Source organism: Haemaphysalis longicornis, unplaced genomic scaffold (assembly GCF_048455015.1).
Source record: "Haemaphysalis longicornis isolate Haplotype H1 unplaced genomic scaffold, Haemaphysalis longicornis Haplotype H1 scaffold_1, whole genome shotgun sequence".
Taxonomy (NCBI): Eukaryota; Metazoa; Arthropoda; class Arachnida; order Ixodida; family Ixodidae; genus Haemaphysalis; species Haemaphysalis longicornis.
The window spans coordinates 286,175,576-286,190,279 of record NW_027526203.1 but is presented as its reverse complement, the minus strand read 5'-3'; the positions used below and the strand labels follow the sequence as shown (position 1 = coordinate 286,190,279).

General features: G+C 45.6%; 1 protein-coding gene across 2 annotated transcripts in view; it reads right to left on the bottom strand.

Moving 5' to 3' along the window:
• LOC144147234 (E3 ubiquitin-protein ligase UHRF1-like) overlaps positions 1–14,704 on the bottom strand; it is a 72,531-nt gene that overhangs the window by 41,941 nt on the left and 15,886 nt on the right. For both annotated transcript variants that reach the window (XM_077679317.1, XM_077679325.1), the window contains exons 6-7: positions 7,881–8,002; positions 2,805–2,991 (exon numbers count right to left, since the gene is read on the bottom strand). In XM_077679317.1, coding sequence (XP_077535443.1) covers positions 2,805–2,991; positions 7,881–8,002 — 309 coding nt within the window. The remainder of the gene's footprint in view (positions 1–2,804; positions 2,992–7,880; positions 8,003–14,704) is intronic.

Sequence of the window (14,704 nt, the reverse complement as noted above, 5' to 3'; positions counted from 1 at the left end):
GGCATTGCAGTCCTCTATGAAGCATTTACACCCCATTTTTTCTTTGCACAAGCATGAAATTTCACTTGCGTGAGTGTTTAATGGCTACCGCAGCACACATTCACCTCGGTTTAGTGTTTCATATATTCGTTTGCTGGTTACCGACTCAAAACACCTTCCCAGAACACGCTGAAACACTGCAGCGGGCACAAACGCTTTTGCACGACTTTCTCCAAATTATTGTATGCTCCATTGGCCAGTGGAATCGTCCAAGCGCGGCCAAGCCGCAGCGAGCAGACGACCGCTTACGAAAGCTGCCGAGAAGGCCAGACGAGGAGCCAAAAGATCCGAACAGCCCCCAAGTGGCTGGCGCTCGGGCCGCTTCTTTTCTCTCGTGCTGGAGGGCGCTGCAGTCAACGGTCTCAGTAGCATCTATTTGGCGACTTTAGTAGAACGACGAGTAAACGCTTGTTTTGCGAGGTGTGTCCTCACCTAAAAGTATATTTTACACCGTGGTCCGGATTCCCTAAAGCGACGGCCATCATTTTGGAATGACATGGTGTTGGCATGAGAAATGCATGTTTTTCTTGCTTTGGGAGTCCTGTGAGTGTGCAAGGAAAACATGCATTTCTCATGCTAACACCATGTCATTCCAAAATGGCGGCCGTCGCTTTAGAGAATATGGCCTTTGCTCTGCGAGTGCCAATGGCATATCAAGGTGCACAGGCATTTGATCCGTATTGCTGATCTGGCCCAGCAAGCTGAAAGTCAACATTCTTCCACAGCTTTATCACACGCTGCTGAAAAGCCTTCGTAGTCCGCCGACGTAAAAAAAATAAAGTTTCTTATGTATATATATCAGCGCATCGCATAAATCGTGACACCCAGATGTCGCTGAAGATGGACTGCCGAGTGCCTTCTTCCGGGCCATTTCTCTTGCCTTCGCTTGTAAGAGGTTGAGATTCGCAGCCAGGTGTGCAGCTTGTTGTCATTGCACGAAGGCGTCAGCTCCTGTTCAATCTTGGGAAACACTCAATTCTTCGGCCCCTGGAAGCTTCTCAGGCCACTGCGTGAAAAAAATTGCCTCCCTCGGCTTCGTGTCCAGCTGTAAACGCTGCCCCAGGTGACACTGAACTGCCACCCTGCAGCAGAATTATCGGCAGCCATAATAACTGTTTTTTCCAAGGCCGCTGGGTATTGCCGTAGCAGTCCCGACATCATGTGAAACACACTTTTGGCGAACAAGAAGCAGTCGACAGATGCCACCGCAAGACTGCGCTTCCTCCACTACAAGTCTTGATGACAATAGCACTGAGCAACAACATACTGTATTTACTCGCGTAATCCTCGCACTCGCGTAATGCTCGCACCCTTAATGTGAGCTGCCGAAACTTAGATTTTTTGTTTCCTCGCATACTCCTTGCACCCCCAAAATTGCAATGGCTAAAGTTGTCTGCTCGCGAAACCCGCATGATGCATGCGTTCGCACCACTCCATCTGGTGGAGCACGCGATGTATCCGGCGCACCAGGCACATAGAAGCCTAGCGCCACCTCTCAAAAGCTACTCACACTTTTATTTGGCTGGTTTTACGTGCGCTCTACTAGGCGGTGTGCGTGCAGCGTCCGGTCGCCCCTTAATTGGAGGAGCGAGACTCAAGAGCTCGCTTTCTGCCATTTCGAGAACGTCGCTTTGTTCTGTGCTGGTTTCAGTGCCGCTTCCCCACGGGGCGGTATGCCAGTTATACAGCCGCTTTCGAGCTGAAAGCTATCGAATACGCTATAGAGCGTGGCAACCGCACCGCAAGCAGGCCCTTCGGCGTTTACGAGTTCAGCATGCGCTACTGCAGACGGCTGCACGAGGAATTGAAGGCGACCAGCAAGAACAGCAAAGTTAAAGAAGCTGCGCACTGAGCTCATTCCAGGTGGCTTAACTTCCATGCTACAGACTTTAAACGCGTCTTTGAACAAGCCGTTCAAAGATAACGTTCTAAGGCTGTACGCAGAGTGGAATGCGAGCGCGCTCTGATGCCGGCCGGCAAGATAAGGAGACCATCAGTGGAGATGCTGTGCAGCTGGTTATCTGAATCGTGGGGGATGATCGCCGCAGATGTCGTCGTCAAGAGCCTCAAGAAGACGGGCACATTGAATGCCCTGGATGCGACTGAAGACCCTTCGATGTGGGATGAACACAGGGCCTCTAATTTTTTCTCACTGATTTTTCCGGAAAAAAAGTGCGAGGATTACGCGAGATCTGCAAATTTTGGGCTGAAAACTTTGGGACCTGCAAATAATGAGGCAGAAATTTCACACAGTAAAATTAAAACAAATACTTTGCATTATGTGCAGTTTTTACGGTATATAGGTGCACTTGCGATCCTCTACTTTAGCTCTTCGCAAATGCCACAGTCATTGCAGTCTGTGTCACCAAAATTAGTAAGGAGCATGGTGCAAAAAAATGGTCCTTCTGAACACGCTTTCTTAATTTAAAAAAAAAAAATATATATAAATTGAGCAAAAAAATTTCACAATAACCCACACATTTTAGACTTCAAGCTGAAAAAGTAGTTAGACTATGATTATACGTCAGTGTTTCTCGTTTGACAAATTTTGAGGCTTTGTTATGGTATAACGCACTGTATCCGAACTGCAATTAATTTGATATTTCCCTTACGTTTGACGAAATTGTAGCGACCTGCCAGGGTTGAATTATGAGGGCCAACTGCGTTCAGCATTGGCACGCCCCTCATCCCAAGACGATGTATAAAGGTCGAACTGGGGTGGGGGGTGGCGTCTGACAACGGTGGCACCAAGGAAGTGTACGCACCAGTCGTCCTCCTGGGGCAGCTCCTCAAGGGGCGGCTCCAGGCAGGCCAGGTGGAAGGCGCGGTCACACTCATCGCACAGCAGCTGCCGGTCGGGGTCCTCCTTGCGCCCACAGCGGCAGCAGGCACAGTGGCGGCAGCGCCGGTCGGGACGGTCGTCGCAGTGCTTGCACTCGGGGGACCGTCGGCCTGGAATTAGGAGGAGGAGGAGAGATGAATGGGCACTGGATAATGCACCACTGAGGCCCAAGGTAACAGCCTTCAACACAATATCACTGCACACCGAGGCAGTTTTTTTTTTAACATTTTGGGGACTTACCGCAATTACGCGGAAGACAATGCTACACGCAAATTCCTTCCAAAGCTGCTGCTTGCCAATCGAAGTACTGTTCAACGTCTTGCTGAATTAAAGCCCCATTTGTTTGTCAGATCACTAAGGTCATCAATGCAATGGATATTAACCGAAGCAGGTTCATTTTTGTATTGACAGATTAATGCATTAGTTTAGAAAAACATTATACCCTAAAGCAACAGCACTTTCTAAGCTACAAAAGAGTTATAACATAAGGGCAGGTGCTGTCACCACAGGTGATTTTACATTCAACAGCTTGCAATTTCACAAAACTGCAGATTTCGAAAGCTACACTTTATGTACCTGCAATAACTCAAACATTGCACTGCACACTTTCGCAGCCACAGCTTGAAGGCACTTCTAAGTCAACCCCCAACTTATTGATGGTAGTGGAATGGGGAAGAAGAATGAGGGGGGGGGGGGGGGGGGAGATACATTGGAGCATGGCCAGGGGGAGGGGGGACAATCTGCCGCTGACAAAGCACACCTCGGTATATCTGTGTGTGTGTGTAGGAAGAGAAAAAGAGGGGGAGATGGGTGTATGGGGCTGGGCTACCTGCTTTCACACTTTTGGCATTTTCTACGTTTAACACCTTCCTGTTCTCGCCTATTCAAATCGATAGTATACTACTGACGCTTTCAAGTTCAAATTTTGACGTTTTCCCATTCAAATTTGGCGCTTTCCGAGTGTGGGCCAAGAGCTGGCGCCATCTACTAAGTAGTAGAGAGACTTACCTCTTGGATTTCTTTTTTACACTCTGCAATTTTTTAAAGCACCGTCGGTGTCACGTGTGACAGGCACTCGGATGACAAGGAGATCGTGCCGACATCGTGCGAAACGGTGCCGGGGAAATGCCGCATTTTAGCAATTTGGACGATTCTACACGCAACTTTTTGAATTACATTAGCAGCACTGACTCGGAGGAAACTTTTTGTCATCGGATTTCAGCCCTGAAAGCGACAGTGTGCCAAACTGGCCCAGAACCTGATACCCTTGTTCAATACAAGCCCCAGAAAATGCAAAAGTATCGCAACTGTAAATTGTGCTATGAACAAAAATGAGTGTTTTCTGCGATGCATGTGGGGCCAACCTACCACATGTATGTTTTGAGGGACTGCTTTGCAGAGTGGCAGGAAACACACTAGTGCTAACATTTTTTTGCTAAGTCAAGAAATTTTACAGTTAGGCATTTGATATTCCCAGGAGTTTTGCACTGATAGTATGTGTACAAAATGTATATCTTAATTTTTTGTTTTTTGTATGTGGAGCAATACCACCATTTTTGCTTAATTTTTTTGTGTTTGTTCCAAAACTTTTCTGTACAGTTTCTTTTTTAAATAAAAATTCCTGTTAGAAACAATTACCGCTGCAAAGGAAGTTTGCTGTTCTACAATTCGATACTATACACTTATATGTTGCATATTTTTTTTGACCAGGAAAATTTTTTTCTAGACTACTCGAATAAATGTTTTTTCCAATCCAATCTAAACTACCCAAAATCACTGCTTTTCATGTGGGCAGGAAAGTGTTAATTAGCAATTGCTTCTGATGGAAGTGGTATATTCATATTCACGACCCTCTAACCTAGCGATACAAGCTAACTTGTCCATACACTTTAGTGTCCTTTTAAGTGACCCAAGAAGTTCTTATTTATAAACACAGCATAGTTAGGCATTGAACAGAAGCTGAAAAAAAAAAAAAAATAGTATGAAAGGTGTGATCTTTCAGTTAAAAAAAGTTTAAAGCCTATGCATCCATTTAAAGGAGCCATGAAGAGAAAATACAAGTTTGGTTCATTAAAAAGACTGCCTCGTTAGAATCATACTGACACCACTTTTAACGTAAACTTCGCTCAAATAAGCTACATAATTAGGAAAAAAGGGAATGGCCATGCGACCCACTAGCTCATTTCCCGCAACAGAACCTATGATGTCACATGAGACAGCTCTGCGATTGGCGGAGGGTGGCAAAAGCAAACGCAAATTAGGCAGAGTTTATAAGCTTGCTGAACGAGCTATTTGCGCTTAAATTTAGGGCACATTCTTTTTAAAGGAGCCATGAAGAGAAAATGCAAGTTGGTTTTATTCGAAAGATTTCGTGTTTTATAGTGCCCCCAGCGCTTGTCCGGATACAAACAATGCTTTATTCACTGAGAAATTAAACAATTTAGGTTAAAATTTTGATTTTCCCGCTAAAACGTTTGTTTTCGGGGTCTGCAATGACATCACAGGAACCGACCGCTCTGCAGCCTAGCAGCCTAGAATACTTTCAATCACGCATCTGCCGTACAGGGTAGAGACACGTATACGCTGGCGCCGCCATTTTGGGTCGCTCGCTCACCGCCGAAGCAAGTCATTGTGTCAAAACCGCGCTAAAATTATCGCCGCAACGTGGTTTACTGAAGAAGTTTGAATCATATTGTCTGTTTCGCGTTGCTAGGTCTCGTGGGAAACGAAAAGAAGAACGCGTTGAGCCCGTTGGCCCAATTGCGGCGGCACGGGACCGTTCAAAAGTTGTCTCCACCCTGTACAGCAGTGTTGAATTGTTCCCGCGTTTCTTTACGTTTCGTAATCTAGATGGCGCCACCATACCGTGGCAAGCGTTTGGTATGTTTTTGCCCGTATGTAAACCTGGCTTGTTTTTGTTCTGGGAGAAAATATTCGTTCCCTGAAACAGTGCTCGCTCGACAAATGTGGTCACGTAAGACACCGTTGCTTGCGTCAATCGGCCAGTGTCGTCTGAGACAACCCCAAGCCCCGTAGTGCTGTGCAGCTAAACCAAGCATGCTGTGCGCAGTACGAACAGCAGTACGCATCAGTACTTCTATGTTTACATGTGCTTTCGTAACTTCCACTGTTTGTCCCATCATTCTTATTGCTTTGTAAAGAATGTGCCCTAAATTTAAGCGCAAATCGCTCGTTCGGCTAGTTTGTAAGCTCTACCTAATTTGCGTCTGCTTGTGCCGGCCTCCGCCAATCGCAGAGCTGGCTCGAATGACATCATAGGTTCTGTTGCGGGAAATGAGCTGGTGGGTCGCATGGCCATGCCCTTTTTTCCTAATTATGTAGCTTATTTGAGCGAAGTTTACGTTAAAAGTGGTGTCAGTATGATTCTAACGAGGCAATCTTTTGAATGAACCAAACTTGTGTTTTCTCTTCATGGCTCCTTTAAAGCTGTAAGAATGGTGGGACAAACAGTGTAAGTTATGAAAGCACATGTAAACATAGAAGTACCGATGCGTACTGCTGTTGGTACTGCGCGCACTATGCTTGTTTAGCTGTACAGAACTGCGGAGCTTTGGGGTCGTCTCAGACAATACTGGCCGATTGATTGACGCTACGGTGTCTTACCTAACCATATTTGCCGAGCGATTCCTATGTTTCAGGCAGCGATTTTCTCCCAAAACAAAAACAAGTCAGGTTAAAGAAGGTTAAAAACAAACCAAAGGCACAAAACGGCATGCCACGGTATGGTGGCGCCATCTAGGTTTAACGTAACAAACGCGTGAGCACCTCGATGCCAACGCTGCCGTACAAAGTGGAGACACCCTTTGAACGGTCCCGTGCCGCTGCAATTGGTCAACGTGCTCAACGAGTCGTTCTTTTCGTTTTCCACGTAACCCAGCAACGCGAAACAGATAAGATGATTCAAACTTCGCCAGTTAACCGCATTGCGGCGATAATTGTAGCGCGGTTTTGATACAATGACTTGCTTGAGCGGCGAGCGAGCGACCCAAAATGGCGGCGCCAGCGTATACGTGTCGCCACCCTCTACGGCGGACGCGTGAATCAAGGGACCCTAGGCTGCAGGGTGGTCTGTGATGTCATTGCGGACCACAAAAACACACGATTTAGCGGGAAAATCAAACTTTTAACTTAAATTGATTAATTTCTCAGTGAACAAAGCGTCGTTTGCATTCGGACAAGCGCTGGGGGCACTATAAAACAGGAAATCTTTCGAACAACACAAACTTGTATTTTGTCTTCATGGCTCCTTTAAGGAAAGGTGATACACAGAGGTGCAAAAAGATTGGAAATGGTTAAGCACAAGGTCTTCATGCTTGGCCTGAACAGATTGCTTTTGGTTCTTTCTTGCACAGGCTACAGCTTCTTATGTAATATTAATGAGACAAACCAAATTGAAAAAGTCTAGCTCCTTTAAAAGCTGACCCCAATTCAAGCCAGTAACATTAATGGAATACACATTAACAAGGTAAAAATGAATTAAAATAAATTAACCTAAACATCTAGATCACTAAATCAGTTATTTTAATAGAAGTCTGAACAGGCAGATTTGACCAGGCAGACACCATCCTGAAACATGGCAACATGAGGCGTGTTTCGCTCATTCCCAAGCAGACAGCAGCAACTTTTGATAAAGAACGCAAAGGCAGTCATTTCCATGAACTTCATAAACTTCCATGAACTTCAACCATGCTTCGGTGGAGGCTAGTTAGTTGTTCATTGTTCTTGCACCATTGTTCTTGTTCTTACTGAGCTACTTTTAATGTGAAAGACAAACACAGCCAACATACATAAACACTGGTTGTGCACTATTTATGTTCTTTTCTTGTTTATCATAGGTAGAGTGCAACCAGTGTGTATGTGCATTCCTCGCATTTGCCTTTCATATTACAGGTAGCGCAGTGTGGAAACCGTAATGTTGGTATAAAACCTCAGCAACAAAAATTTCTGAACGTCTCAAGACTTTGTTCAAAGCACTTACGCCTCGAAGGAGACTGCGGCAAGTTGCACCGCTCAGCAGAATTCACAGCTGGATGCGGCTCGATTGCAAAAAGTTCATCACAGAACTGGAGTTTGCAGTTTTGCAGTGGTGTCTTTGACGGGCTGCAGCAGTGCAAAGGAGCGACATCAGCTCGTGTACCGACAAGTGGAAACTCTAGTCTGATCTACCTTGTTTACTTGCACAGAAAATATACATGCTACATTTTTCACCAAAATTTCAATAATTTTTTACTCTGCCCCTGTTTGGATACACCCTGTTCTAGATACACCCTGGATACATCCCAGGAGCCACAGTGCTGCAAAACCGCTACCGCACCGATTACCAGATAACTTGCTTTCCCTTTGCTTAAGCCAAGCAGAGCCACTGTCAGCTTACATTTTCAAAACTTGCCATGTAGGGTACCTCCACACACAATACAAGTGTGACTAAAGTAAAAGACACTTTATCATCTGTAACAGAAAGTTTCCAAGAAAAAATAAGGCCACTAACTCAGCAGTTAGCCTTCATTCTGGATAAGGTATATTAATTTTAATGATTTTTTTTGTACGTAACAGTGCCTGTACTGGGCACAAGTTGCTGGATTTGTGCAACTTCACCCAGCAGCAGCAACATGCAGTTTGTGCAGACAGTCATCAGACACACGCAAAAGGCCAAAGAAAAGGTCAGTATTGTAAGAAAAAAGTGAGCATTTCCTCGCCTCACGTAATGAACACGCTGCCACATTGTACATCGATTCCTTTTAAGTGCATTCACTATGCAAACGAATATGATAATGACACAGGTGATTGCACTACCAACCAAGTAACTAAGAAGGCAAAATTGTTGTATACCATGGCCCAGAACCCAGTGGTGGAAACAGACAACTGGCTACTTGGAGCAGTGCTTGGAGCAGCTAAAATGAACACTTGGAGCACACTTTCCAGCTTTTCGAGCAGGTTATTTTGGATGACTTAAATTGTCTTGTAAGGACTACTACTTAGAGCATGGTTTCTCAAATGGGTTCCGCGGAACCTAGGGGTTCCGCAGGCTCCTCCTCGGGGTTCCGTGAGCCACTGATAAATTTTCCCTCGTTCCGCACTCGCCAAGTAACATAGATGGCGAACCCGAGCTGCGATCAATCAAAGGAACCTCCATTACTCATGCCCGAGTGTCAGTAAGCACATCTCAGAGCATAACACATAGGCGGGAGCTGCGCAATAAATCCTAGCAGCAGCTTGTAGCCAGCCAGACTCCGAAAACGGGCTGCATGGCTAAACTATTGCACTTGAATGTCGGCCTTATATTACCCCCATGCGCATTTGAGATTGGTGCTGCTAGCGTACGCGCTAACGTAAAGTCGACATTCACGGGCAATAAATTCCAAAGCAAGCAAGCTTGCTTCTATTTGAATTCATTGCACGTGAATGTAGCGTGAACGAAATGAAAAATGGCGAGGGAAAGGGGGGGGGGTTCCTTGGCACTTAACGGAACTTAGCAGGGTTCCCTGGGACCAACATGCCTGAGAACCCCTGACTTAGAGCCATGCAATTCCTCAACATGCAGTTAGAGTGGGGGAAAAAAAAAACCATACACGCCATTAATGCACCACAAGCTTTTTAGCTGGTTTTTCAAAAAATTTATTTCAAGCATAAAAACACTAGTTCAAGAAAACGAACATTGTACAAGCAAAAAATAAGCTTAATTATCTGCTTTTACAAGTGCTCCCAGTAATGGGTACTTAAGGGCACCACCACCTAGCTTTAGCTCAAAGATCTGCCAGAACTCGTCCAGGCGATCAGAAGGGCTATAGCCAATGTTTTCTGTCATTACAAGACTGAATTCATCTATTAAAGAGGACACCTGGTAAGGTGCAACTACTTGCGGAAGCTCCTCAGCCAAGTTCCGCATGGATGCAGCAGAACCTTCTACACTGAAAAGGCTTGGGTTAAAGCAGCTGAGGTCCTTCAGCAAAGAATTTCTAAGTGGACAGAAAACCTTGCTGCCTTGATGATCGACAAACAAGGTTACGCCCTAGGTGCCCAACCTTAGTGAATGACCCTAAATTACGCCCTAGATGCAAAGTTTGACGTGCTTGAAGCACGGGGGCTCGCTGGTTTTCAATGTCTTGAAAAATTACAGCCTTGTCTGCTGCTGGCTATCTTGCACGGAAATATAATCCCTTGTGGCAATTGTATGCCGCGCAGCAAATTCAATTGGTCAGCTGGACCTCTCGGATCACCCAATCGTGGAGCCAAACGCTGCCTCACCGAATTTCAAACGTTTTACTCTTCCCAAATGTAGTGAGCACGCGTACAAGTCGGAGAGGCAAGGTTCCCATGGTCACGGCGGCTATTAAGGCCAGAATACATTGAGCGAATATGCGACGAAAAGACGGTGAACAACGCCGGCGGTGAAGCGGCAAACTGAAGGAACCAATCGTCTTCTGATTTCCCCTCGATGGCGTGTACAGACTGGCGGACGGCCGCTTTGGAAGAGTTTGTACACTTGGCTCGCACCTACTCGAGCTAGAAACAACAGATCGTAAATCTGACATCGTTTGAGGAAAATGAGGTTGCAACAAGTGAAGTCCGCACGATTCTGATAGCTCAAGTCGCAAGCGAAACACAGTCTTGACCCAACTGCCGTGGCTTGTGTCGCCACAGTAGGCATATACGATAGCTTTTAGTAGGTTAAATACAGGCGTTCAGGCTACATAACTTGTATTAACAGCAATGTGGGGCCCATCCGCAAGATCGGCGAATGAGGAACAGGCAGTACCACTGCGAGGGCCTCTCAAATACAACGAAAAACTAGAAGCAGCCAGCTGTATGTATTCAGAGCCTAGTTTGACATGCTGTAGTAGTAGAAAAACTTTATTTTAAAAAATATTGGGAGGGGAGAGGTTAAAACGATTAGAGGGAGGCTTGTGGGTGGGGCCCCAAGTCCAGTGCTCCAGATTCAGCAGCACCATGCCCTGCTCTTAGGAGCAAGTTTATTTGGTCCTCTAACGCTGAGCTGGCCAGAACTGCTTCCTTTCCTGTCTTGTTTTCCTTCCTCCAGTTGTGCCTGGTGCTTAAGGGGGGACGTGGCTTTCAAAATCAACTTTTTTATTTCTTTGTGGATTTTGATGAAAATTGGCACAGCAACTGGAAATGCTTCTGTGATAACACCATAAAAATTTTAAGTTAATATTTTGATAACTTTTTTATGTATGAAATTTTCTTTCTGTTCCGCTTGTACCGAGCTTGAGCGGCTTATAAAACACGATAGAAAACTTGTTCGAAGTGCTTTGCATTCCCAAATGAATGGACGAGGTCGTGACAGTTTTAGAATTTTTTTTTTACAACACAATGTTTTTTAGTTTTCATTTTTTTAGAGCTTAATGTGCAACAGGCATGTCAACTGTGAACGATTATTTGAATAAAAAAATCACAAAAAACAAATCTGGAAAACTAAAAGTGTCACGACCTGAACAGTTCATCAAGGAATGTAATGCAAGAAACGGAATCAAAATAGACCCAGCGGTCACGAAGAAATCCCTGGGACAAGCGACACAGGTGGCAAAAAAAACTGTTTTGAGAAAACGGCTTCCGAAGTTGCAACATAGGTTTCACATATCAAAAGTCGTCACGGTTGTAGCCTTTCATGTCTTTTTGAACATGGGGCTTCTGGAAGGCCTTGCCTTGAAATTGGAGTGCCTTTTCAGCCTTTCTCTTTCCAAAAACATCATTTTCAGCTCCTCCGTGAAGAGTACATACCCCCCTTTGCAAACCAAACGGAGGGGAGATGGGTTTCAATGGGCTTTCAATGCAAAGTAGGTTAGTTGGTTGGCTGTATCGCACTGGACAACCTCCTTTTGCAGTGTTGTCACCATGGCAACAAGTTAAGCATTTTTTTAACTTAAATTTGAACATTTTTGGCTTTTTTTTCATGTTTTTCTTGCCTGGCACAGCAACTTAGTACTCATAGTGCAGGTGTTCATTGCCAAAAGTTTGCATACCACAAGGTTGAAAATGAGCTACTTTGAAGCTTGGTAGAGTATTCTGCATAACTCCCAACTTCAATGCAAGAGCATATTTTTTTTACTACTTTTGACATTCAAGGCATCCAATATTTCTCGCAGCACAGCTAGTATGCCCTGAGCAATGGTATCAATAATTTCCCTAAAAAAATCACTGTTAAATGCTGCCACAGTAACGTACATTTTTAACGCAGAGAGCATATTTTTATTCCTATATTACTAACTCAAAACCTGTTTGCATGATATTACTAACTCAAAACCTGTTTGCATGAAAATTACAAGTGCACGGGAAACGTTGCGCAAGAAAGGCGATATGGCTCGCGCGCATCGCAGCGCACGCTTACCGCGACATATCGAGCTTTGATTATACCTGATATGGCTGGTCAGGTCGCTTTTAAGATTAAAACTAACGTCGCAGGCATTAATTACAACTACTGGCGTTCAATCGTAACCGGTTGCCCAGTCATGTGATGCTCCAATGCGCGTCGGCTATGCCGTGCGCGCCGCAGCGTTTGACGCGTCGACCGTTTCTTTCTCAAGGCTAGCGAGCCCACAGTCAAAACACAGCAATAACTAAGCGTGTAAACATCGCAAATCCGACTAAAAGTTCACTTCACGAACCGCTATCGCAAGCGCGCACACCGCGTCACCCTCCGGGGTCTGGCGACGGTAGAGTCACGCGCACCACGAAACGTTCGATGACCTCCGCCTTTCGAGCCCCACAACTTCCCGTAATCTGGCTCGTTATCTCTGGCATTCCCATCGCGATAATGTCCGTGTTGAATACCACAGATTGAACAGAAACTCGGCCGAGCGAAGCGGCGAAAATGAACTCAATCCGCTCGCTACGCAGCTCAGGCGGCCGCCATCTTGCGTTGCGCCCGCGACATCCAATCAGGAGGGTCGCTGTTCTGTGCCCCGACCGGAGGACCAATAGCGCTTCAGCATCTATTTCTAGCTTCGTTTGTGCGTCGTTTCTTTTCTGCCGTTTGTGCGTTTGTGAATGAACGAAGATAAAAGAGACGAGCGGAACGGGAAAGACGATCGCTCGGCCGATCTAACCATATCAAAATGGCCGCGCCCGGTGGCACCGTTGCGGAGATAGAGCGCTCCGAAAATTGCCGTTTTTTCGCCCTTTTGCGCTGATAGTTTGTCACCGCGCCTGACAAAAGTATTTTTTTATGCCACTTTGCGACGCTTTTCAGCGTAAAAACTTTGCAGACGCACAGAATAGGAAACATAGAAGCCGAATATGTGGGTTTCAAAAAAACGATGTTTTGGTCATTTTTCCGAAGTTGAAAGCCGCGTCCCCCCTTAACCTGTTCCCATGATGAAGTACCAACTAGCTCGCATCGACACATTAATTCAGAACTGCTTCCCATGTCTCTAGTAGGGTAGTAGGGCTGGCGTTGGCCGTCTGAGGCCGTATGGTACGGCACTCCCAGGTTGCGCGGAAAAGCGTGGACTTCTCTTTGCACTGCTTGCAGTGTTCATCTATGTGAGTCAAACCCAATTAAGCGAACTGTAATATGTGCAGCGATTAGTTCAATATATCCAATAGTTCGATATACCCGAACCCGTCAACGAATTTTTTGTTACAAGTTCGTAATACGCGAACTCTTCCGACACCCCCTCCCCAAAACTCGCATAGAGAAACGAACACGTAAAGTATGCCATTAATTTTCAACTTTCACAAAACAATCCATTTATTGCAAGTAGTAAAGCTATTTCCGCTTTAACTGCCGACTTTGCAAAAAACATGGTAAATTTTTGTTTTCACTTTCGTTTTGGCGGCACCAACTAGCACAGCGTTCTCTACATGAGACAGCGTTTGCACCAGTTCGAGTCCACGTCCTCCACTATAGAAGCAATATTGGCAGAGCACATCGACTGGAGAAAATGCTTCATTAGCGTCGGACGGCTTTCTCTTGCGACACCCTCAGTCTCTTAAATGCTTTCAGCAGCACCAGCTTCCATGACATCGGCGATAGTGTCTGTGCCACAGGGTCTCACAGGGATGGCAAAGTCGTCGTCGCTCCTCAGGAAATCCTCAAAGGACACTCCTTTCGGCAAAGCATCAGGAACGTTTGCGAGATCTCCACGCATTCACCAATGCTGCCATCTTAGTCTGGACTCGCTTATGGGGGGGTTCCGTCATGAACCCGCCCAGTCAGAAACAGTTACATCAGAAACAGTTATGGAAAGTGTCGGGTGTCACGTTGCTACATGCCAGGCTCAACATCTCAATCGCTGCTCCGAGACCATGCATTTCGACGGCAGTTGTAGGCGTACCGAGTTCAATATATCAGTGGTGAACTTCGTTATAAGGAATATGTTTCACGTGCATTTTCTTAACAGATTTGCTTTTGTTCGATATATGGCATAATTTGCTCTATCCGGGTTCGTTATAACCGGGTTTGACTGTAGCGAAAGGAAGGAGGGGGACTACCGTATTTACTCGCATAATCCTCACACTTTTTTTTCGGAAAAGTCAATGCGAAGTTAGGGGTGCGAGAATTATGCGGGGAAAAAAAATCCGGTGCACAGTGCTGCCAATCCCGCTAAATGTAGCGGTCGTTTTTTGTATATGTAAGCTCATTGTTGCCAACAGCAGCTATTTCTTTTTATTTTATTATTTACAACGTCAACAGTCTCCCGTCGATCAGCGATCATGAAATTGCCGCCTTTGCTTTCTGGCGCGCACCCTATCTCGTCGTCGTCATGTGCGTGCCCTACTTGTGAAGCTCGACAATATCAAGCGTCGCGAAATTGCCGAACTCACTCGCGTCTTTTTTCGTGCACT